At 41.0% G+C, this 25,876-nt stretch overlaps 1 protein-coding gene across 2 annotated transcripts in view; it reads right to left on the reverse strand.

Annotated features, from left to right (window-relative positions):
- The window catches only part of SLC41A1 (solute carrier family 41 member 1), a 56,580-nt gene that overhangs the window by 4,732 nt on the left and 25,972 nt on the right, over nucleotides 1-25,876 (reverse strand). For both annotated transcript variants that reach the window (XM_073587232.1, XM_073587231.1), the window contains exons 4-10: nucleotides 20,204-20,275; nucleotides 17,922-18,066; nucleotides 17,604-17,750; nucleotides 15,678-15,825; nucleotides 10,792-10,871; nucleotides 7,759-7,893; nucleotides 6,656-6,804 (exon numbers count right to left, since the gene is read on the reverse strand). In XM_073587232.1, coding sequence (XP_073443333.1) covers nucleotides 6,656-6,804; nucleotides 7,759-7,893; nucleotides 10,792-10,871; nucleotides 15,678-15,825; nucleotides 17,604-17,750; nucleotides 17,922-18,066; nucleotides 20,204-20,275 — 876 coding nt within the window. The remainder of the gene's footprint in view (nucleotides 1-6,655; nucleotides 6,805-7,758; nucleotides 7,894-10,791; nucleotides 10,872-15,677; nucleotides 15,826-17,603; nucleotides 17,751-17,921; nucleotides 18,067-20,203; nucleotides 20,276-25,876) is intronic.

Genomic DNA, 25,876 nt, shown 5'->3' on the forward strand with positions numbered 1-25,876 from the left:
GAATTGTCCTAAAGCCAAATTGGATATAATTCCACACCAAACAAAAAAAGAGGGTGGACAAAAGTATTGGCACTGTTCGAAAAATCATGTGATGCTTCTCTAATTTGTGTACTTAACAGCACCTGTAACTTACCTGTGGCACCTAACAGGTGTTGGCAATAACTAAATCACACTTGCAGCCAGTTGACATGGATTAAAGTTGACTCAACCTCTGTCCTGTGTCCTTGTGTGTACCACATTTAGCATGGAGAAAAGAAAGAAGACCAAAGAACTGTCTGAGGACTTGAGAAACCAAATTGTGAGGAAGCATGAGCAATCTCAAGGCTACAAGTCCATCTCCAAAGACCTGAATGTTCCTGTGTCTACCGTGCGCAGTGTCATCAAGAAGTTTAAAGCCCATGGCACTGTGGCTAATCTCCCTAGATGTGGACGGAAAAGAAAAAATTGACAAGAAATTTCAACGCAAGATTGTGCGGATGTTGGATAAAGAACCTCGACTAACATCCAAACAAGTTCAAGCTGCCCTGCAGTCCGAGGGTACAACAGTGTCAACCCGTACTATCCGTCGGCGTCTGAATGAAAAGGGACTGTATGGTATGAGACCCAGGAAGATCCCACTTCTTACCCAGAGACATAAAAGAGCCAGGCTGGAGTTTGCCAAAACTTACCTGAAAAAGCCTAAAACGTTTTGGAAAAATGTTCTCTGGTCAGATGAGACAAAAGTAGAGCTTTTTGGGCAAAGGCATCAACACAGTTTACAGGAGGAAAAAAAAAAAAAAAAAAAAAAAAAAAAGGCATTCAAAGAAAAGAACACAGTCCCTACAGTCAAACATGGCAGAGGTTCCCTGATGTTTTGGGGTTGCTTTGCTGCTTCTGGCACGGGACTGCTTGACCGTGTGCATGGCATTATGAAATCTGAAAAATATTGCAGCATAATGTAGGGCCCAGTGTGAGAAAGCTGGGTCTCCCTCAGAGGTCATGGGTCTACCAGCAGGACAATGACACAAAACACTTCAAAAAGCACTAGAAAATGGTTTGAGAGAAAGCACTGGAGACTTCTAAAGTGGCCAGCAATGAGTCCAGACCTGAATCCCATAGAACACCTGTGGAGAGATCTAAAAATGGCAGTTTGGAGAAGGCACCCTTCTAATATCAGGGACCTGGAGCAGTTTGCCAAAGAAGAATGGTCTAAAATTCCAGCAGAGCATTGTAAGAAACTCATTGATGGTTACCGGATGCGGTTGGTCGCAGTTATTTTGGCTAAAGGTTGTGCAACCAAGTATTAGGCTGAGGGTGCCAATACTTTTGTCTGGCCCATTTTTGGAGTTTTGTGTGAAATGATTGTTTTGCTTCATTCTCTTTTGTGTTTTTTTCATTTAAGACAAATTAAATGATGATACCAAAGAATTTGTGTTTGCAATCATTTTCAGGAAGAAACTGAGTATTATCTGACAGAATTGCAGGGGTGTCAATACTTTTGGCCACAACTGTATGATCGGTTTCCCAGGCATCTTGGACATGGAATATCTGCAGATTACATAAGAATGAGCACTTATCCCATATAAATTACTTTGTACATGGTAGGCAGAGAATAAACACAGAATATGAGAAGACTGCAGAGGAATGAACACGTTCTGTACAAATAGATGTATATTGTATTCCTGGTGATTATTTATTTGTTTATTTTTTTTCAAAGTTGGAGGACACTGCCGGTTTTGAAGCTGCACATTCTGCACTGGGAGCACAATATCCAGTGGGTACAGAAAGTATTCAGACCCCTTTAAATATTTCACTCTTTCACTGCAGCCATTTGGTAAATTTAAAAAAGGTCATTTATGTACTCTCTGCACCCCATCTTGACTGAAAAAACACAAATGTAGAAATTTTTTGCAAACTTATGAAGAGAAAGCTGAAATATCACAGTCAGAAGTATTCAGACCCTTTGCTCAGATACTCATATTTAAGTCACATGCTGTCCATTTCCTTGTGATCCTCCTTGAGATGGTTCTAATCCTTCATTGGAGTCCAGTTGTGTTTAATTAAACTGATAGGACTTGATTTGTAAAGGCACACACCTGTCTATATAAAGACCTCACAGCTAACAGTGCATGTCAGACCAAATGAGAATCATGAGGTCAAAGGAACTGGCCAAGGAGCTCAGAGACATTGTGGCAAGACACAGATCTGGCCAAGGTTACAAAATAATTTCTGCAGTACTCAAGGTTCCTAAGAGCACAGTTGCCTCCATAATCCTTAAATGGGAGAAAGTTTGGGACCACCAGAAGTCTTCGTAGACCTGGCCGTCCAGCCAAACTGAGCAATCGTGGGAGAAGAGCCTTGAGGAGAGAGAGGTAAAGAAGAACCCAAAGATCACTGTGTCTGAGCTCCACAGATGCAGTAGAGATAGGAGAAAGTTCCACAAATTCAACTATTACTGCAGCCCTCCACCACCCGGGCCTTTATGGCAGAGTGTCCCGACTGAGGCATCTCCTCAGTGCCAGACATATGGAAGCCCGCATAGCATTTGCGGAAAAAAAAAAAAGATACACATGAAGGACTCCCAGACTTTGAGAAATAAGATTCTCTGGTCTGATGAGACGAAGATAGAACTTTTTAGCAGGGCTGTGGAGTCGGTAAGCCACAGTTGCGACTCCGACTCCTGGATTTTATCAGGCTCCGACTCCTTCATAAATGGCCAATTCATAACAACAAATTTACTGTTGTAAAATATTAAACATCGTGCTTATTCAGTTTCTCACCATCATATAAGTAATCAGACCACTTAGAGCAAAAACATTTATTAGAATACAATTAGAATATAGCAAATAACTTTTATAAACTTTTCTAAACTGTAAGTAAATATGCAATAAACACTTTTATGCAGTTAATAAGAAGAAATCTATAAATTTGTCCTCAGAAAAAAGTATTGCCTCTGTCAGATCCTCCTTCATGGATGCCCTCAAATCTGATCTAATTATTTTGAGAGCAGAGAACAACCTCTCTACACTAACTTGTGTTGGTGGCAAAGCAGTAACCACTCGGGCAACATCTCTGACAATGTCAGGATACAGAGGAATCGCTTGTTGCACTGTTATTTTTGATGAACGGTCAAATTTCTCAATTTCTTTTAGTGCACATGAAAAATTCTGCTGAAATGTACTGGCTGTGTTCCTTGATGGGGATGACTCTTCTTCTGTGCGGGAACGCTTTGCACGGTCCTTGTGATCCAAATATTTTTCGAAATTAAATTCTTCATCAGTTGATGATGAGGGTGAAGATGTGGCAGGACGACCAAATTCTTCTTGTTCCTCCTGACTGTTCTGCAACCCTTTCATCCTTACTGCTATTTCAAACAGAGCTTCTTTTCCTTTACTTAGCTGTTGTTCATCTAGAAGAATCCGATGCATTGGGTCTACATAAACAGCTGCCAAAAGAATGTTATTTTGTAATAGTAGCTCCTCTCTCTGTTTCATTGATGTAGCAATGCCACTTGCAATTAACCCTCCTCTTTGGGACAGGCGTAACATCAGGTTCTTCCACTCCTTTAAATACCTGGAGTTAAGTCCTCTGCTTGTCATTTTTTAGTCACTGTAAATGGGTGCTCTAGCAATTTTTCCAGCTCAGTCACCTGATTCCACTGACTTTTTTAGCGTCAGTTGAGGGTTAGCCATGTCTACAAGAAAGGTTTTCAGTTCAACCAAGCGCTGAATCATTAAGTAAGTACTGCCCCATCGTGTGGCTTGATCAATAATTGCCCCTTTTCCAGCACGTCTCTTCAAAACTGAGTCAACTTTAGGGGTTCTGGCAACAGTAGCCAATTTTCTCACCTTGCCAATCAGTGCAACAGCATGTCCTTCTTGCAGACTGTCTTATAGCCAGCTGTAGCGTATGCACAACACAGCGCATGTGATGAATGAAAGAACATATTGACACAGTTTAAACAAGATCATCCAAACTATCATGTTGCTGTTCATCTGAAGCAACTTCAGTTTGCTCCTCAGTTACAATACTGTGTTCCTCTATTTCAAACATTTCTGTGTCTGTGGACCCAGAATGTTCTTCTAGTTGCTGGTCACCATCATTACTCTCATTCATTAGCTTAATAGTACTTATCATATTTGAAGCATTGTCAGTTAAAAAAGAGTAAGTTCTTTCTGTCGTAAGTTCATAGTCTTGCAGAACCTTTTCCACCAAGACCTGGAGAAACTCACTGGTGTGATGAGCTTTGGTGTCTTTTACTGCCAATGTCTTGGTAACTATTTCATTTTTGTCACAAACAAATCGGACATTGATGGCAAAATAGTTCACTCTGTGACGTGTGCAGGCATCCATTTTAAGAAACAGAAAGCGTCCCTTGAGAGTTTTTTTAAGTTGTTCCTTTTGTTTAAAAGCCTCTTCGATTACTAATTTTCTAATACTCTCTCTCTCTCTCCAGAGAAACACCAAGCTTGCGGGCCATTTCCCCATTCAGACACATAAAAGCTGGTCGTGAAAATAATGAAATAGGCACACTATCCTTTACAACAAGCTCTATGATCTGTTTTTTAAATGTATCTACTGTCATTGTCACAGTAACTTTGTCACTGACAAAATATCTTGCAACTGATGGCTGCAAAGTTCTCTGCTCCTTTGTTTGGCTGGAAGAGCTGGGCACTGGTTCATTGGTTTGGATGCAGTCTCTCTCATCCACTGCTTTCAGTACTTCTGGATGAAAGCGCTGTAAATGTCTCTTTAGATTAGAAGCTCTGGTAGGAGCATTTTTATCTTTGCCTGAATATGCACTCATCTTGGCTTCAACAGCATTTGTTTTCGTCTGGATCATTTGTCATACACTGACAGACATAATGTTTTCTATCTTGAGTGATGGTGAAATGTTCAAATACAGCTGATTTAATGTGATGCTTCTTTGACATTCTCAGGTTTTTAATTCTGCATTCACAATCCAAATGACAATTGTTTTTCCTAAAAACAATTGTACAAAATTATTGCCAGGTCGTACAACTGATATAGTGGTCAGTAATACGGTTATTATTCCTCATGTACTCACAGTTAACTGATGCAAAGTTTGTTGAAAGGATAATACTTCTTACAGTCTTCCTCTTCTGAGTAGCAGGCAGCTGTGAGATGCTTGGAAGATGCACACCTAGTATGATCTAGTCTAGAGGAGGAGCTTTACTACTAAGAATTTGCAACACATTTTCACTTTCATACATTGTAAGTAGGGGGGTTGGGGCAGCATGAGGTTAACCAAGTATAAGATTAGATAAGGGCAGTGGAGAACAGTGACACACAAGAAGTAAGAAATGTCTCTATCTCCAGCAGAACTGCTTATCACTGTTGTTCATAGTTTGATAGAACATATATATTTGAGTAACATTTATAAAATTCATATGAAAGTTCAATTATGAAATATTAATACATTTTTTTTTAAAGCTGGAGTCGGAACATTTCTACCGACTCAGACTCCAACCAAAACTAACTCAGACTCCACAGCCCTGCTTTTTAGTGATAATTTTAAGTGGTATGTGTGGAGAAAACCAGGCACTACTCATCTCCTGCTCAATACAATCCCAACAGTGAAACATGGTGGCGGCAGCATCATGCTATGGGGGTGTTTTTCAGCTGCAGGGACAGGATGATTGGTTGCAAATGAAGGAAACATGAATGCGGCCAAGCACAGAGTTATCCTGGATGAAAACCTCTTCCAGAGTGCTCTGGACTTCAGACTTGGCCGAAGGTTCACCTTCCAACAAGACAATGACCATAAGCACACAGCTAAATTAACAAAGGAGTGGCTTCAGAACAACTTTGTGACCATTCTTGACTGGCCCAGCCAGAGGTGTGACCTAAACCCTATTGAGCATCTCTGGAGAGACCTGAAAATGGCTATCCACCAGCGTTCACCATCCAACTGGAGAGGATCTGCAAGGAAGAATGGCAGAGGATCCCCAAATCCAGGTGTGAAAAACTGGTTGCATCATTCCCAAGACGACTCATGGCTGTACTAGCTCAAAAGGGTGCTTCTACTCAATACTGAGCAAAGGGTTTGAATACTTATGACCATGTGATATTTCAGTTTTTCTTTAATAAATTTACAAAAATTTTTACATTTCAGGGTTTTTTTTTTTGGTTTTTTTCAGTCAAGACAGGGTGCAGAGTGTACATTAATGAGAAAAAAAATTGAACTTACCAAATGGCTGCAATGAAACAGTGGAAAATTTAAAGGGGTTTGAATAATTTCCGTACCCACTGTATATTCCATGTCTAGGATGCCCTGGAAACTTATTATACTGCTTGACATTTGGACCAATATTACGTTAAATTCTTTTTATCAATTCCATTTGTCCATTCTTTCTCGCAAGTCTGTATTTTTACAAATTGTGTCCATGCAAAAAATCTTTTTACCATGTACCAATCACATAGGTTAGTGTCAAATAGGAGTGATAGCAACTCTGATTGGGAAGGACAGTGTCCGCATTCTCCATCATAGAAAGCTGTCTCCAGACTAGAAGTTGCAAACACTTAACAAGAGTTTTCCCTTGTTTAAAAAAAAGTGACTGGTAGTCTGGAGAAAAAAAAAAAAAAAAAAAAAAAAAACACACCACACAAAAAAAAACAAAAAAACTTTTTTTCATCTTTACATATACGGACTAACCTGGAGCAATGCTGCCATCATGTAGAAGACCATGAAAATCAGCGTCATTGTTGTGTGCCCACCCTTCATTGAGTTGATAGTGTATAAGAAGACCAAATGGCCTGGTACCACTAGAAGGAACAGCACACGGGCCGAACGAGAGTTCACATCTGTGCATCGACAAAGAAATATGTAAGGGAAAATACATAACAGCAGCTTGTGCTAATAATTATACTGATCAGATTCATGCATATAACATTATATGCCAGCCTTAGAGTTATCTTTTGTGCTCTTCAAGCCTTTAAAATGTATTTGACAAAAACTGAAGAACACAGGAATTGACCCCAAAAGGTCATATGTGATCTGCTTCAAGAACAAAGACAAGTGTACCACTGATGGTCACCCAACATCCACACCTTGAAATGCTGAAAGAACCTATTACTGAAAGAAAAGAAGAATACTCCAGTGGTCCAGGCAGTACTCTATTATTTATGGAAAGACATACTGAGAGAAGATGCAAAGCAAATCTTCCGAGGGCGTGGGCAATATTAGAGATATTTTATAATATTTTCCAGAGAACAGATTGAGTCTCTAGTTTTATAGTTGGTTTTGCATGTTGCTATTAAGCAAAATTATTAAAAATGTATTTCTTGAGTTTCCAGTTTTGATCTGATAGCTATTTTATATCATTTGACCAATGCCCACATGACTTTTTGGCAGTATTTTACAATCACACGCAGATCATGAAGCTCTGTCCAACTGAAATTGACAATGAGTAATACAGCTCAAGAAAAAAAAAAAAAAAAAAAAAAACACCACAAAACAATTCTATTACAGCAAAAAAAAAAAAAAAAAAAAAAAATCTAAAATTTTCAAGTGACACAGGTCTGAAATAATCCTACCGTTTCTAGGCAGTGAATGTAGACATGCATTGATATGTGACCCTCTCTCTTCCATAGCAGATTATGCAATGAAGGCTGTAAATAGTAGCCACCTCTGTCTTTGAAAGATCTGCCCTTATGATGGATGCATGAAGTCTTAAACAAGGTCAGCTTAGCGGCTAGGTCAAATCAAAATAGCCAACGTGCTTACAGGAACATTTGTTTTTAATGTGCATAATGTACCAGAACTGAAGAATGTTCTACAAGGACTGCGGCATTTACGAGGGACAAGACCAATGTCATCACCCGGTGATCCCATCATATGAAGGTATGTAGATATACGGCTGGCCTGCACAGCAACCAAATTCCCGCCAACACCTAGGTAAAAAAAAAACAAAAAAATAAATTGTACACGCAAAATACAAAGAACAGCAAGTGTCACTTGCTTAAAGGAAAAAAAAAAAAAACAAAGAAAAAACAACACTAAATACTTGGGATGTAAGTTAATCTCTGAACTCCCTTGATTCTGCAGCTTTTTCCTGTTTTGTGAGGTATTGCTCTATTGCAAATATAGTCTTTTTCTTTTAGAGAGCATCATGTGAAATCTCTGCTTGCAGTACAACTAGGCGTTTCTTCACAGTCTTCTCTGGGGCCATGTACCTTCATCCCTCCTATATGCAGCCAACAACAGCTTGGCTGAGACAGCCATATCAGATACTTTTAGTGTCTGGGAAGGGAGGGGTATGCTCCCAGAAAGACTGAAGAAACACCCAATTGGACTGCAAGCAGAGTTTTCACATAGTGCGCCACAGAAACATGAATATCTCTGAAATAGAGTGACAGCGCAAACAGAAGCAGAATCAGAAGAGCTCAGGGATTTTTCTTCAAGGTATTTAGCTCTATTTCTTAAATTTTTAAGCAAGTGACAGGTCCTCTGACAGTGAGCATGCAACAAAGGAAACCGCTTGCATACCTGCCAAGAAGGTACAATGCAGAATTGTTTGACTTCTAAAGCCATCTTCACCAGGAATGCACTTTAAATCTAGTTTGTATATTATGAGCACCTGGAATGTAAGCTTGAAACTTCCAGCAAAGTGTAAGAGGGATATGTCCACAAAACTGCAGATTTAATTGAAGTTTCTGCAGTACAAATGCAAAGCATATATCCACTAAATATCTGCTGCATTCATAGACTGGAGTGTCAGATCTACCATGCTGATAAATTTATGCACTGGATTTTCTCTACAAAACACAAGAAATAAATGACCATTTTTGGTGTTCATACAAATGGCCGTTATTTTCGAAAATGGCGGGCTGCATGAGCAGTGCGCCCGCCGAATCTGCCGGTCGGCAGATTCCATTCATTCAATGAACATTTTGATCACTGTGATAAACCCTATCACAGTGATGAAAAAAAAAAAAAAAAAATAGTAAGTAACCCCCCCCCTCCTTTATCACCCCCTTATTTAGGGAAATATAATAAAATAAAATATATTCATTTTCATTTTTCCATTAGGGTTGGAATTAGGGTTAGGGGTATGTTGGAGTTAGGGTTGGAGCTAGAATTGAGGGGTTTCCACTATTTAGGCACATCAGGGGGTCTCCAAATGCGACATGGCGCCACCATTGATTCCAGCCAATTTTGCCTTCAAAAAGTCAAAAGGTGCTCCCTCCCTTCCGAGCCCAGACGTTTGCCTAAACAGTGGTTTACCCCAACATATGGGGCATCAGCGTACTCAGGACAAATTGCACACCAACTTAGAAGATCTAATTTGTCCTGTTACCCTTGGGAAAACAAAAAAATTGGGGGCTAAAAGAAAAAAAAACAAAAAACTTGTGGAACAAAAAAGAAGATTTTTTATTTTCACGGCTCTGCGTTATAAACTTCTGTGAAGCACTTGGGGGTTCAAAGTGCTCACCACACATCTAGATAAGCTTCTTGGGGGGGGGGGGGGGGCAGAGGGGTGTCTAGTTTCCAAAATGGGGGTCACTTGTGGGAGGTTTCTACTGTTTAGGCACATCAGGGGCTCTGCAAACGCAACATGACGCCCGCAGAACATTCCATCAAAGTCTGCATTCCAAAATGGCGCTCCTTCCCTTCCGAGCTCTCCCATGTGCCCAAACAGTGGTTCCCCCCAAATATGAGGTATCAGCATACTCAGGACAAATTGCACAACAACTTTTGTGGTCCAATTTCTCCTGTTACCCTTGGGAAAATAAAAAATAGCGGGCTAAAAAAAAATCATTTTGGGAGGAGAAAAAATGATTTTTTATTTTCACTGCTCTACGTTATAAACTTCTGTGAAGCACTTGGGGGTTCAAAGTGCTCATCACACATCTAGATAAGTTCCTTAAAGGGTCTAGTTTCCAAAATTGTGTCACTTGTGGGGTTTTTTCCACTGTTTAGGCACATCAGGGGCTCTCCAAACGCGACATGGCGTTTAATCTCAATTCCAGCCAATTCTGCATTTAAAAAGTCAAACGATGCTCCTTCCCTTCTGAGCTCTGCCGTGCGCCCAAACAGTGGTTTACCCCCACATATGGGGTATGAGCGTACTCAGGACAAATTGCTCAACAAATTTTGTGGTTCATTTTCTCTTTTAACACTTGTGAAAATAAAAAAAAAAAAAAAAAAAAAAAATTTGTTCTGAAGTAAAATTTTTTGCAAAAAAAAAAAAAAAAAAAATTTTTTTTCCTTCCACACTGCTTCAGTTCCTGTGAAGCACATAAAGGGTTAATAAACCTCTTGAATGTGGTTTTGAGCACCTTGAAGGGTCCAGTTTTTAGAATGGTGTCACTTTTAAGTATTTTCTGTCATAGACCCCCTCAAAATGACTTTAAATATGATGTGGTCCCTAAAATAAATGGTCTTGTAAATTTTGTTGTAAAAATGAGAAAACGCTTGTCAATTTTTAACCTTTATAACTCCCTAACAAAAAAAAAAAAAAAAATTTTGTTTCCAAAATTGTGCTGATGTAAAGTAGACATGTGGGAAATGTCATAGAAGAAATTTTACCACTAACATGAAGTAAAATAGGTCACGAAAAAACAGTGTCAGAATCAGCGGGATCCGTTACAGCGTTCCAGAGTTATAACCTCATAAAGTGACAGTGGTCAGAATTGTAAAAATTGGCTTGGTCATTAAGTTGTAAAATGGCTGTCACTAAGAGGTTAAAATTGTCCTTTTTCAGTTTCAAATTCACAATTCCTTTTCATGCTCTTATTCGTTGTGAGGATGGATAAAAAATGTAAGCGATGGCAGGGTTACATCATTACCATTTATGACAGGTGTGAAAACAGCTATTCCTGCAAAGTTTGGATCTGACACCGTTTTGTCCAAAATCAATCCCCCAACGCTGCAAGAAAGAAAAAAAAAAAAACAAAAAACAAAAAAAAAAAAACAATTTAAGCACAAATTTGCACTTCATGAGTGTCTTGACAAATGTTTGACAGGTTACAGAAAAATTAAATCATAATTAACCAAAATAATTACTGCACCAATTTACTCATTTTAATATCAATTTAAATATTAATTTAAATATTACATACATAAAATCTACACATTGAGCAGCCACATGGCTGTAATCTGAGGAATGCATTCAACGGGTTATTTGGTGTGACACTTGCACAGTACTTTATTGGACCCTCCAAAACAGCACTAAATATTATATTTTATCCCGCATAAAACTAAATGTCACAACCACATAAATTAATTTATGGATGCTGAAAAGAATAGGAGGTGCAAAAACGAAAAACGTAGGCCAGTCGTTGACCGGAACCTAATTCCTGATACCTGCTGCCGGTGGATCAGGAAGCATATACCAGGAACTGTCTACATGTGTTCAAGGCAAACATATACCGTATATACTTGAGTATAAGCCGAGATTTTCAGCCTTTTTTTAGGCTGAAAGTGCCCCTCCTGGCTTATGCCTGAGTCATTGTCCCGGGGGTCGGCGGGGAAGCGCGGTTGTCAGATCATACTCACCCCCTCCTGGCTCATTCGCTGCAGTCCCTGCTTCTCAGATGGTCTCCGGCACCTCCTTCCAGCATTCACGTGGTACCGCTCATTAAAGTAATGAATATGCGCATATTCATTACTTTAACCCCTTTCTGACATCAGACGTACTATCCCCTCCATGGGACCCTATGCCCATGGACGGGATAGTACGTCTAGTGCGATCAGCGGCGCCCACGTGGTGAGCGCCGCTGATCGCGGCCGGGTGTCAGCTGATTATCACAGCTGACACCCGGCACAATGTGTCAGGGGCGGTCACGGACCGCCCCCAACATGTTAACCCCTTGCACACCGCGATCAAACATGATCGCGGTGTACCGGGGGTTAAAGGGAAGCATCGGCAGGGAGGGGGCTCCCTCCATGCTTCCCTGAGCCCCCCACAGCAGTGCAATGTGCAGCGCTGCTGCGGGGGGCTCCTTTCCTGCAGGCCCCCGAATCCAAGATGGCGACGGGGGCCTTTGGGGGCCTGCAGGGAGCAGACTTCCTCAGTGCCTGCAAAGCGCAGGCATGAGGAAGTCTGCAGCAGTGCCTGTGACAGATCGCTGATGTCCCACCTGGGACTATGTAATAAAGTTAAAAAAAAAAAAAATATTCCCCCAATAAATCCACTTTTTGGAAATAAAAAATAATAAAAGTACACAAATTAGGTATCGCCGCGTCCGTGACGACCTGCCCTACAAAACTGTCCCATTAGTTAACCCCTTTAGCGAACCACTTAAAAAATAAACAAAGCAAAAAATAATGATTTATCATACAGCCAAACAAAAAGTGCAATAACGCGCGATCAAAAAGACGCATATAAATATCCATGGTACCGCTGAAGACGTCATCTTGTCCCGCAAAAAACGAGCCGCCATACAGCATTATCAGCAAAAAAAAAAAAAAAAAAAAGTTATAGCTCGCAGAATAAAGCGATGCAAAAATAATTATTTTTTATCTAAAATAGTTTTCATTGCATAAAAGCGCCAAAACATAAAAAAACGACCTAAATGAGGTATCGCTGTAACCGTACTGACCCGAAGAATAAAACCGCTTTATCAATTTTACCGCATGCGGAACGGTGTAAACGCACCCCCCCAAAAGAAATTCATGAAACGCTGGTTTTTGTTCATCCTGCGTCCCAAAAATCGGAATAAAAAGCGATCAAAAAATGTCACGTGCCCGAAAATGGTACCAATAAAAACGTCAACTCGTCCCACAGAAAATAAGACCTCACATGACTCGGTGGATCAAAATACGGAAAAATTATAGCTCTCAATATGTGGTGATGTAAAAACTATTTTTACAATAAAAAGCGTCTTTTAGCGTATGACAGCTGCCAAAAATAAAAACCCGCCATAAATAGTAAATCAAACCCCCCGTTATCACCCCCTTAGTTAGGGAAAAATAATAAAGTTAAAAGAAAATGTATTTATTTCCATTTTCCCATTAGGGTTAGGGCTAGGGTTAGGGGTGTGTTGGGGTTCGGGTTGGAGTTAGAATTGGGGGTTTCCACTGTTTGGGCACATCAGGGGCTCTCCAAATGCAACATGGCGTCTGATCTCAATTCCAGCCAATTCTGAGTTGAAAAAGGTCAAATGGTGCTCCTTCCCTTCCAAGCTCTGCCATGCGCCCAAACAGTGTTTTACCCACACATGTAGGGTATCAGCCTATTCAGGAAAAATTGCAAAACATTTGGGGTCCAATTTCTCCTGTTACCCTTAGGAAAATAAAAAAATGGGGGCAAAAATATTTTTGTGGAAAAAAAATGTTTTTTTATTTTCACGCCCGGGCGTTATAAACTTCTGTGAAGCACTGGGGGGGTTCAAAGTGCTCACCACACATCTAGATAAGTTCCTTGGGGGGGTCTAGTTTCCAAAATGGGGTCATTTGATGGGGGTTTCCAGTGTTTTGGTACATCAGGGGTTTTCCAATCGCAACATGGTGTCCGATCTCAATTCCAGTCAAAAACGTCAAATGGCGCTGCTTCCCTTCCGAGCTCTGCCATGCGCCCAAATAATGGTTTACCCCCACATGTGGGGTATCAGCGTACTCAGGACAAAATGCACAATAACTTTTAGGGTCCTGTTACCCGTGGGAAAATAAAAATTGGGGGTGAAAAGATCATTTTTGTGGAAAAAATATGATTTTTTTTTTTTAATTGTACCGCTGTACGTTATAAACTTCTGTGGAGCCCTTGTGGGTTCAAAGTTCTCACCACATATCTAGATAAGTTCCTTAGGGGGTCTAGTTTCCAAAATGGGGGTCACTTGTGGGGGGTTTCCACTGTTAGGTACATCAGGGGCTCTCCAAACGTGACATGGCGTCCGATCTGAATTCCAGCCAATTTTGCATTGAAAAAGTCAAACGGCGCTCCTTCCCTTCTGAGCTCTGCCATGTGCCGAAACAGTGGTTCCCCCCCACATAACAGGTATCAGCGTACTCAGGACAAATTTCACAATAACTTCTGCAGTCCAATTTCTCCTGTTACCCTTGGTAAAATAAAAAATTTGAACCTGAAGTATTTTTTTTGTGAAAAATGATTGTTTTTTTTTTTTTTTTTTTAAATATTCAAAAAATTCCTGTGACACACCAAAAGGGTTAATAAACTTCTTGAATGTGGTTTTGAGCACCTTAAGGGGTGCAGTTTTTAGAATGGTGTCACTTTTGGGTATTTTCTATCATATAGACCCCTCAAGGTGGCTTCAAATGTGATGTGGTCCGTAAAAATAAAATGGTGTTACAAAAATGAGAAATCGCTGGTCAATTTTTAACCCTTATAACTTCCTAACAAAAAAAAAAAATTTTGGTTCCAAAATTGTGCTGATGTAAAGTAAACATGTGGGAAAAGTTATTTAAGTTTTTTGTGTGCTGTATCTCTGTGATTTAAGGGCATAAAAATTCAAAGTTGGAAAATTGCGAAATTGTCAAAATTTGCCAAATTTCCGTTTTTTTCACAAATAAATGCAAGTTATTTGAATGAAATTTTACCACTATCATGAAGTACAATATGTCACGAGAAAAAAATGTCAGAATCACCGGGATCCATGGAAGTGTTCCAGAGTTATGACCTCATAAAGGGACAGTGGTCAGAATTGTAAAAATTGGCCCGGTCATGAATGTGCAAACCACCCTTGGGGGTGAAGGGGTTAGTGAGCGGCACCACATGATCGCTGAACACTGGAAGGAGCTACCGATGCCAGAGACCATTGGAGAAGCAGGGACTGCAGACACCACGCAAGGAGGGGCTGAGTATGACAGGGAGGACGGGGGGAGCCATGCAATATTTACCTGTCCCCGTTCCACCGCCACGCACCGCTCTCGTCTTCTGCGTCCTCTGGCTGTGACGTTCAGGTCAGAGGGAGTGATGACGTGTTTAGTACAGAGCGGCACGCGGCGGTGGAACGGGGACAGGTGAATATCGCAAGTGCTGGAGCCCTGAGCCAGCGGCGACACCGGCACCTGGCCCCCATAGCACGCCGGTGTCCCCGCCTGCTCAGGACACCAGCACCTGGCCCCCCCAGCGACAAGAGGTGAGTATTTCATATGCAGCATTATATGGGGCATCTTATGGGGCCCATCAACCTTTATGGAGCAGCATATGGGGCATGTTATGGGGCCATCAACCTTTATGCAGCATTATATGGGGCATATTATTCTATGAAGCATCTTATGGGGCCCATCAACCTTTATGGAGCAGCATATGGTGCATATTATTCTATGGAGCATCTTATGGGGCCATTATTAACCTGTGCGCAGCATTATATGGGGCATAATTTTTGTATGAAGCATCTTATGGGGCCCATCATGAACTGTATGGAGCATTATATGGGGCTCCTAATTCAATATGGATATTCAAAAACATTTAACCTACTGATGTCTCAATTAATTTTATTTTTATTGGTATCAAATTTTTATTTTTAAAGTTTACCAGTAGCTGCTGCATTTCCCACCCTAGGCTTTACTTGAGTCAATAAGTTCTCCCATTTTTTGGTGGCAAAATTAAGATCCTTGGCTTATACCCGAGTATATACGGTATGTCTGAGATCATGCAGCTTGTATCATGCATCGAGCAGCATGAATTAGCCGTCAGGTTTCCTTCATGGCCTAGTCATGCCTGGTCACTAATAGGTTAAGTGATTTTGAAGCAGTAGCACATATATCCCACCTGCTGATGGCCATAGCAATGATAACAGGTTCCCATCCAGTTGCCAGCACCTGCCTCGTGGCTGGATTTTTCCTTGCAACTATAAACCACACCGGTAGCAGAGCTATGAACAGCAGGCAGACAATAAGGTTGACAAACACATTGACCTCTGTAGAAGGGAAGAAGGGGCGAAAATTACACAGTTCATTAGCGATAGACATTCTGCTAACCAGTTCTATACTTTACTTTCTTTGCAAGAGCAATTAATGCACATTAGGATTTTAAAAGAGGTTGTCTCATTTCAATTGTACCCATTAAACAAGATGAGAAAGTGTTTTTAAAAGGAAAGCAACTTGGAATTTATCTCCTATTAAAAAGCCTCAGTTCTAGTTTACCAGGAACTGCTGCAGTCTATCCAGAACTGGTTTTAAACATTGCACAACCCATAGTACTCCAGTACAATGTGGAGGACTATGGGGTGTGCATTGTACAATGTGGAGGACTATGGGGTGTGCATTGTACAATGTGGAGGACTATGGGGTGTGCATTGTACAATGTGGAGGACTATGGGGTGTGCATTGTACAATGTGGAGGACTATGGGGTGTGCATTGTACAATGTGGAGGACTATGGGGTGTGCATTGTACAATGCACACCCCATAGTCCTCCATATAGTACAACGCACTCCTCAAAGTATAAGGCACCCCATAGTTCATGTAGTATAATGCATTCCCCATAGTCCTCGATACAGTATAATGCAGCCCCCATATAGTACAATGCAGCACACACACTATAATGTAGCACGACAGTCCTTCAGTACACAGTATAATGCAGATGCACACAAATGCTTACCTCTTCCCATTCCCCCGCATGTCTCATCAGCTCCACTGCGGACACACGATGGAGTGACGTCATTGTGCACCTGCTGCATCATCAGAAGCAGAGGGCATGATGGGAGAGGGAGAGTCATCTGACATTCTCTCCTGCATCATCGCTTTCAACTGTATCGCATCTATGATGCTGATAAGTTGAATGCGCAATGCAGAAGAGAAGATGGTCCTAGGCAGATGCCTAATATACCTGCCCCTAACTCTGACCCCGAGGTGGCCAATTTACTGGACAAAGAGCACAGTGCTTGCATGTTCTTTGGTTTAGAGCTTGCAAGTGTTGCATTAAAGCTAGTTCTTTTCTCATTTGACCCTTAAATTATTTCTAACCAATTCATTTCTGGAACAGAGATATGTAGAACTTAACTTGTAAAGTGTAGATTTTAAATCTTCAAGAGCAAGGGTCTGTTAGCAGGGATTCTGCTCTGATGGCAGCCACTTTTTTCCCTGCATGAAACTGACTATTCACAAGCAGAAAAGGCATCCTTTGTGGGGGGGTCACCTTCCTCCTGAATGTCAGACCCAGATTTGTGTGTGTGAAATGCTGCTCTGCTCGCTTCACTGATCTCCCTGCTGGCATCTATTGTGATTACAGGCAGTAGGGTGTGGTAGTAGAACAGAGTTGTGTGTCATTACAAACACTTTGCAGTTCTCTTATAGCAGTCAGTGAGGGTTACTACAGCAGAGCAGACACTGCTGTGAGAGGAGAGTTACAAGAAGTTTGTAATGACACAGCTCAGCATCTCTCATCTCACAGCAAAAGTATATTGCAATGCCAGAAAAAGCCTGTTCTGACATTTTCTGTGTGCAAGTACCACCCCCTTGCCTGATTGGTCAGCATCATGCAGGGGAAAAAAAAATAACTTCCCCAGAAAAGAAAAAGAATCTGCTAACACCCCCTTGGTCTTACAGAAAATTAGGAAATAAGCTTTACAAACTAAATAGCTCCACAACTGACATAAGCTAAAAAATGTGGCCAGTTTAACATACTAAAACTGGTGAAAAGTTCTTTGTCATTTAAAAAGGCCTAAAATTTCCTATAGTGTTTACTGGTTACTCACTCATTTCTTTGTAGAGGCCCCAGCTAATACCAGATAGCAATGCCAAAGTCACCAGGTCTCCAAGGCTGGCAGCAATAGGTGTAGCCACATTGTCAGGATTAATACCAAGCTTTTTAGAACCGATTATTACTCCAATCATCACAAGACCTACAAAAAGAATAAATACATCAATACCTTTAATATCAGGTCTGAATATTGGGCCGGCCAAAGTAACAAGCATTATACTAATTTTTTTTTTACTTTTGGAATTTTTTTTTTTATGGATCACCATGATAAACAGTGTGAACATGGCCCCATGTGAAATACAGAAATGCTCACCCAGGATGAGAGAAGCAATGAATGCCGTGGAGACGCTGCTCGCACATAACAGCACAGCATGTTCCATAAGGAAATGGCCATCTGGGATCCAGCCAAAAATAACCGCTGCAATAGAAGCCAGGAAGCCCACAACCGTTGCTTGTACCTAAGCGAAGGAAAAAATGCAACAGCATAAGCCAGCATTCATGTCCGGAGCAAAACACTACAAAGCAAAAACATATCGACTAGGATATCATTTAAAAGGGGTCATCTGGGCAAATATGCATTACCTTAACCCCAAAAGTTGGCTCTGTCTTTGAAAAATGGCAGGAGAAATAATGACAACTCAAAGAGCCGTGACTTTTGACAGATTGTGAATGGTGTCGTTCAGAAGTACAACTTCCGCAAAAACAATCGTATAATGTACGGAAATGTGAGGGCGGAATGGTGAAGGGAAGAAAATGGGGCTGTATTGGGGCTTGAATTCTCCACAAGGTGTAGTTTGTAAATGGTGCATATCAAGTTTTGATTGCTTAGTACGATGTAAGGCAGGCAAAAAAAATGGGCAATTTTTCTCTTTATGTTTAAGTAATTTTATAACTTGAGACAGGGCTTTCACAGACGCCGGCACTACCAAATATGAATGACTTAAATTTGTAAATGTCTATTTTTAACTTGAGGAAAATGAGGGCAATTCAAGTTGTAATTTTAACTGTAATATACTTATCGCTGCTGGAGTGAAGTGGTCTTCTAGGCGAGTGCAGCGATATCCCCAGGAGGCGCGTATTATGACCCCCAATAAGTTGTGAGATCTCACTGCTTAGTGAGAAGAGCGATCAGAAGGTATTATATGCGTGTCTTCTGGGGACACCGTTCTCCGCCAGCGATCAGTATAGTTGTCCCCCCTGCCTGCCAACAGTTTCATCATCTAATCCTCATCACACTGGTCTTTGAGAACGGATGCATCACTTTCATGCTGTTCAGTGATGTAGCACCGCTAAGTATATCAGGAAATGGCGGCGACTTTATTCTGTTGTATTAGGCTATAATTTGCATATTTCCCCTATAATAATAATAATAAAAGCTCTTTCATCATTTTTATTGTTTTACTACCAATATATTAAAATAAAGAGGTAGGTGTAATATTTGGTGTTAGGTACTCTAAAAGGTACAGGTCATCAATATATCAGTGGACGTCTGACACCCACAGATCACAAGTTAATTTGCTTCAGTCTCCTGCACTCCCGCTCCCATTAATTAGGTTTTATTGTTGAAATTAAGAATTGGATTTTACCGGTAAGCGCCATCCGTTTTTCCTTGGATTGGACTGTTATTATCTGCATTTTCTGGATGGGCACCCGGTTGCTTTTACCGGTTGGCAGCTTATAATGTGCGAGCGATTGTCACATTGTATGCACTAGCATAGAGGGTCAGGTATTGTGCGGTGCGGCTTGTATTTTTTCTTCAAAGTGCAACAATGCAACTACTGTGCTGCGACTGCTGGAAGACTTCTATCTGCCCATAAACACTAGAAGAACTAATCATAGCCATCTTAAACAAGACCCATCGGAAAACAAAGGTTAGGAGGAAATAACCCCTTTAATCTTGGCGAGAGTAATACAAGGCTGCTCATTTCAGAAACATAAACCAAAGACAAAAAATATACATTAAATACCCTGCAAAAAATAGCATAGTGCATGAAAATAATATACGGTACGTAGTGAACGTGTTTTTTTTTTTTTATGAAAAAAACGCAAGCGCCTTTTCCTTGAGCTGGGCATTATATTGATGTGGTTTCGCATGGCGGTGTGTGTTCACTAGCTGGGCCCAGTCCTTCTCAGCCCTTATCTACATGCATGTTACTTGACAAATGGTAAGGTTTTTAATAGTTACAGCTGTCCCAATTACGGTCACCGTGGAGTGGTGGGATGGCTTTCGCATTTTCTTTTACCAAAAAACATAACTATGATACACTTTATTGATCCCGAGGGAAATGATAACTAAGTACCGTATGTTATTTTCATGCACTGTGCCGTTTAATTTACTGTAGTGTATTTAATCATTAGGTTTGTCTTTTTTTTTTTTCTGTTCAGTGGCCTGTGTGAACAAGCGCTTACATGCACACCAGTTCATAGCGTCGGGTTTTTTCGTTTCAGAAACATGCATACAATTCTAAAAATAGCATGGAAAAAAAAATTGAGCACCCATTTGCTTTTATCATCCATATCCTAGTTAGGTGCTCTTGATTTTGCCGAAAATGTCAAACACTCCAAAATGTATCAAAATAGGACTGCAAAGCCTACCTGTATTAGTGCCATATTACCAACAATCATTGCCCACTTCTCTTTGGCAGTTTCCATTTGTCCAATATTGGCCTTAAAAGGGGGGAAAAAAAAAAGTTACTGAATTAATACAAAATTTATGGCAATCATGGCATGGTTATAGCCTATATGAGAAAAGGATGACTAAAAGGAGTACATTAGCATTTATTAAAAGTGCTACCCCTAAAGCTACATTCATTCAGTCCATTAACACTCATCGGTCCAAGCTTCCTTTTTAATGACTTTATAGTCTACAACAGTGACTGGAAAAATCATAATCAGTAAGATAGAACATTGTCAAGTGTTGTTCCAACACCCAAAAACAACTTGTCATTTTCGCTTCTGAAAGACAAATTTTTTTTTCTCCGCACTTTATATATTCAGGCCAAGCCTTTGCACCCTTTCTGAATGGATAAGGCTGGGTGCCATCATTCAGCTCCATAACTCATACTACACACTCCTGTGTACCGTAGTGTCAATTCTTGTGGTTTTTCTCCATGCATGGATATAATATCCACATACACTTTAATGTCTCCTACCCAAGTTAGGTTTTATTCTTATGAGAGCCCATAAGTTCTCTCCATCATCTGTTTAGTGTATTTACTCAGAGTCATGATATTATATACCTTATAAAGCCCCCGTTACACACTGCGATATCGCTAGCAATATCGCTATAATGTCACCGATTTTGTGACGTTGCAGCAATACTGCTGTGATACTTACCTCCGACCGGCTCCCCCGCTGATTATCGCTGGTCGCGCGAGAAGGTCCTGGATCATTTCTCGTCGGTCGCTTCCTGTGGCGCCGACGAGCGACGCGTGGATGCCGGCGGGCGGATGTCAGGATCGCCGTGTCTGACAGGTAAGTAGCGACCCCCGACCCCTGCGATGTCGCTGGTGAGATCTGCCTGTGTGGCAGCTCATTAGTGACCACTTAGCGATGCTCCAGTGATCCATATTGTTGTCGGGATCGCTGGGGCATCGCCAAGTGTAACGGTACCCTAACTTTCATGAACATATTAATATAAGAGTTTACTATGCCATGTCATTCTCTCACTAGTATTTTCTTTTGACTGCATGACATCACTAACAATTGTTGTATATCTTTACAGAGATCTTTCTTGAGAAAGGCATCTACATGCCTAAACATCGATGAATTGTATCTGAATCCACAAGAGTCGATATTTTTGGTTTTGCCTCCGTTTCTTATTTAATAAAACTTCCAGTTTGAGTGCCGAAGTGTGCCATTTTTTGATTGAGACTAATTTTCTTCAGAGCACCAACATCATTACACAGTGAGCACCCCTTAGTCTATTATACAGTGGGTACAGAAAGTCTTCAGACCCCTTTAAATTTTTCACTCTCATTGCAGCCATTTGGTAAATTAAAAAAAAAGTTTTTTCTCATTAATGTACACTCTGCACCCCATCTTGACTGAAAAAACAAATGTGGAAATTTTTGCAAATTTATTAAAGAAAACTGAAATATCACATGGTCATAAGTATTCAGACCCTGTGCTCAGACACTCATTTAAGTCACATGCTGTCCATTTCCTTGTGATCCTCCTTGAGATGGTTCTACTCCTTCATTGGAGTCCAGCTGTGTTTAATTAAACTGATAGGACTTGATTTGTAAAGGCACACACCTGTCTATATAAGACCTCACAGCTCACAGTGCATGTCAGACCAAATGGGAATCATGAGGTCAAAGGAACTGGCCAAGGAGCTCTGAGACAGAATTGTGGCAAGGCACAGATCTGGCCAAGGTTACAAAAGAATTTCTGCAGTACTCAACGTTAAGAGCACAGTGGCCTCCATAATCTTTAAATGGAAGAAGTTTGGGACCACCAGAAGTCTTCCTAGACCTGGCCGTCCAGCCAAACTGAGCAATCGTGTGAGAAGAACCTGGTGAGAGAGGTAAAGAAGAACCCCAAGATCACTGTGGCTGAGCTCCACAGATGCAGCCGGGAGATGGGAAAAAGTTGCACAAAGTCAACAATCACTGCAGCCCTCCACGAGTTGGGCCTTTATGGCAGAGTGGCCCAACAGTAGCCTCTCCTCAGTGCAAGACATATCAAAGCCCACAGAGGTTGCGAAAAACAAAAAAAAAAAAAACAAAAAAAAAAAACACCACACCACACACACGAAGGACTCCCAGACTATGAGAAATAAGATTCTCTGGTCTGATGAGAGGAAGATAGAACTTTTTGGTGATAATTCTAAGCGGTATGTGTAGAGAAAACAGGCACTGCTCATCACTTGCCCAATACAATCCCAACAGTGAAACATGGTGGTGGCAGCATCATGCTATGGGGGTGTTGTGCAGAGTGTACATTGGTAAATTCAAAAAAGTTGATTTTCTCAAATGGCTGCAATGAAACAAAGCAAAGTGAAAAATTTAAAGGGGTCTGAATACTTTCCATACCCACTGTATATCCTAATAGAGAAGGTCACAGTGGATGGCATACAACTAGAGAATAAGGGAATGCAGAGCAATTTTTAAAGAGCAGATACTTTGTGCTGCAAACTACTGTATTTACATGTTACTGTCATGACCCAAGAATATTGTGATTCTCCACTGCACAATTACTGTCCTGTGTGAATGTGCTGTGCTATGCCATGGCTACTTGAATGGGGGGGGGAGGAATTCTCTCAGAAATCGGGCTGATCCCATAATTTCACCTCGGGATCAATAAAGTGTATCGTATTATGCAAATTACACTGATTAGAGTGTCAACATAGTGGGATCAGAGCACACTGAGGAGAAGATGGGGTCCGAAATGTCTTCATCTTCTCCATTGTGCGACGCTGTGGAAAATCAGACTGCACTCAGATGTCATCCAAGTATAGTCCTATATTTTCCATCATAAGCGAGCCCTTCACACAAGACTTACACAACACTAAAGCTTGGTCTTTCAGCAACTAAACGCATCCACAGCTCGCAGAGCCTAAGGCATTATGATAAAATATAAAACGCTTGCTGGGATAAAATAAGGCGGCAAGAATACCATAGGTAAATAAGGACCATGTGCAGGAAAGGCTGGCTGGTGGATTGAGAACATATTTGGCAAAGCCCCAGATCATTAGTTTTGTGGACTGAAGCTCTTCATTAAGATTAATAGCAGGTTATCCAGGATTATGACATTTACCACGCTGTGCTGTAATTATTTGACTTTCTAAAAAGCCCCCAGGTTATATTGACCTCTTAAGGGACAGTGTGACCTGGTCACTATTTGTACCCTTCTCACACATCAACGCTCCTGCCAAGCATTAAACATTACATTGTAGTTTGAGTATTTCTTCAATGTGAACACCATGTCATGGGAGTCACCATTACTGAACAGCTGGAAATGTCCAATTAACCTTTGAAACAAAACCCTCAGTCTCCTGGAGGTCAAAGCTAAGAAGTGAGGTTGTGTTATGATTACAAAACCAGCGTCATATCGCTGGTCGGGATCGCTGGTACATCGCTAAGTGTGACAGTACCTTTACAAGTACAGAACATACCATGTTACTGTCTCCCGACAATGTATACTACGATCTACGAGGTCCCACCATCAGTAAAGGTGCAGCACATACCATGTTACTGTCTCCCGACAATGTATACTACGATCTACGAGGTCCCACCATCAGTAAAGGTGCAGCACATACCATGTTACCGTCTCCTGATAATGTATACTATGGTCTATGAGGTCCCACCATCAGTAAAGGTGCAGCACATACCATGTTACCGTCTCCTGATAATGTATACTATGGTCTATCAGATCCCACCATCAGTAAAGGTGCAGCACATGCCATGTTACCGTCTCCTGATAATGTATACTATGGTCTATGAGGTCCCACCATCAGTAAAGGTGCAGCACATACCATGTTACCGTCTCCTGATAATGTATACTATGGTCTATGAGGTCCCACCATCAGTAAAGGTGCAGCACATGCCATGTTACTGTGTCCTGATAATGTATACTACGACCTATGAGGTCCCACCATCAGTAAAGGTGCAGCACATACCATGTTACCGTCTCCTGATAATGTATACTATGGTCTATGAGGTCCCACCATCAGTAAAGGTGCAGCACATACCATGTTACCGTCTCCTGATAATGTATACTATGGTCTATGAGGTCCCACCATCAGTAAAGGTGCAGCACATACCATGTTACCGTCTCCTGATAATGTATACTACGACCTATGAGGTCCCACCATCAGTAAAGGTGCAGCACATACCATGTTACCGTCTCCTGATAATGTATACTATGGTCTATGAGGTCCCACCATCAGTAAAGGTGCAGCACATACCATGTTACCGTCTCCTGATAATGTATACTACGACCTATGAGGTCCCACCATCAGTAAAGGTGCAGCACATGCCATGTTACTGTGTCCTGATAATGTATACTATGGTCTATGAGGTCCCACCATCAGTAAAGGTGCAGCACATGCCATGTTACTGTCTCCTGATAATGTATACTATGGTCTATGAGGTCCCACCATCAGTAAAGGTGCAGCACATGCCATGTTACTGTGTCCTGACAATGTATATTATGATCTATGAGGTCCCACCATCCGTAAAGGTGCCTGATGAAGCACGTAATAGGACATATTTCAGTCTGCATCACAGGTACAACAGTGATTGTTTTCAGTTTCAAAAGGAGACCAGAATCATCACCGTAGTCACAGCACAGCTCGAGCTATAATGGCTTAAAGGGGTTGCCCAACATTTTTATATTTTTCTGTAAGCAATATAGGCATGCGTGTAATATGCTTGTATTAATCTTCTGTATAATGTTACACATGCTGGTCATGTTCGAAAGGTCTTCAGCCGACCTGTGCTGCCCAGTATATGCAACATTACCACTGAAGTTCTAAGATCGAGTATACGTGATCACAGATTCCATGCCCGCACACTCAGTGATGCAGAAGAGATTGGATTATACATACAAAATCCCACTCTACCTCAGTTTGGGTTGCGAAAAAAAAAAAAATAAAAAAAAAACAAAAAACAATCACTTCTAAATGATTGAGGGACACAATCCCTACATCCACTTCTGTACTTGGGGCTCAATTTTTTTTTTTTTACCCATCAAAAATTCTGTGCAGAATAAGTGAGGAAGCAGGGATCGCGCTCCTCACATGAAGATGAGAAATGGGCTGCAAGGTGAAGCCATTTATCTAGGGGCTGAAAGTAAGCAATGTGCTGCAGGATGGAGCTGTGTGTAGAGGGGCACGATAGGAGTGCTATAATGCAGAAGGAGGCTATACATAGAGGGGAATGAGGAGTGATATACTGCATTAGGCTATATATACAGTTGTGGCCAAAAGTATTGACACCCCTGCAATTCTGTCAGATAATACTCAGTTTCTTCCTGAAAATGATTGCAATCACAAATTCTTTGGTATTATTATCTTCATTTAATTTGTCTTAAATGAAAAAACACGAGAGAATGAAGCAAAAAGCAAAACATTGATCATTTCACACAAAACTCCAAAAATGGGCCAGACAAAAGTATTGGCACCCTCAGCCTAATACTTGGTTGCACAACCTTTAGCCAAAATAACTGCGACCAACCGCTTCTGGTAACTATCAATGAGTTTCTTACACTGCTCTGCTGGAATTTTAGACCAGTCTTCTTTGGCAAACTGCTCCAGGTCCCTGA

This window comes from Dendrobates tinctorius, unplaced genomic scaffold (genome assembly GCF_039654945.1).
Source record: "Dendrobates tinctorius isolate UK_male_01 unplaced genomic scaffold, ASM3965494v1 ptg000098l, whole genome shotgun sequence".
NCBI classification, from domain to species: domain Eukaryota; kingdom Metazoa; phylum Chordata; class Amphibia; order Anura; family Dendrobatidae; genus Dendrobates; species Dendrobates tinctorius.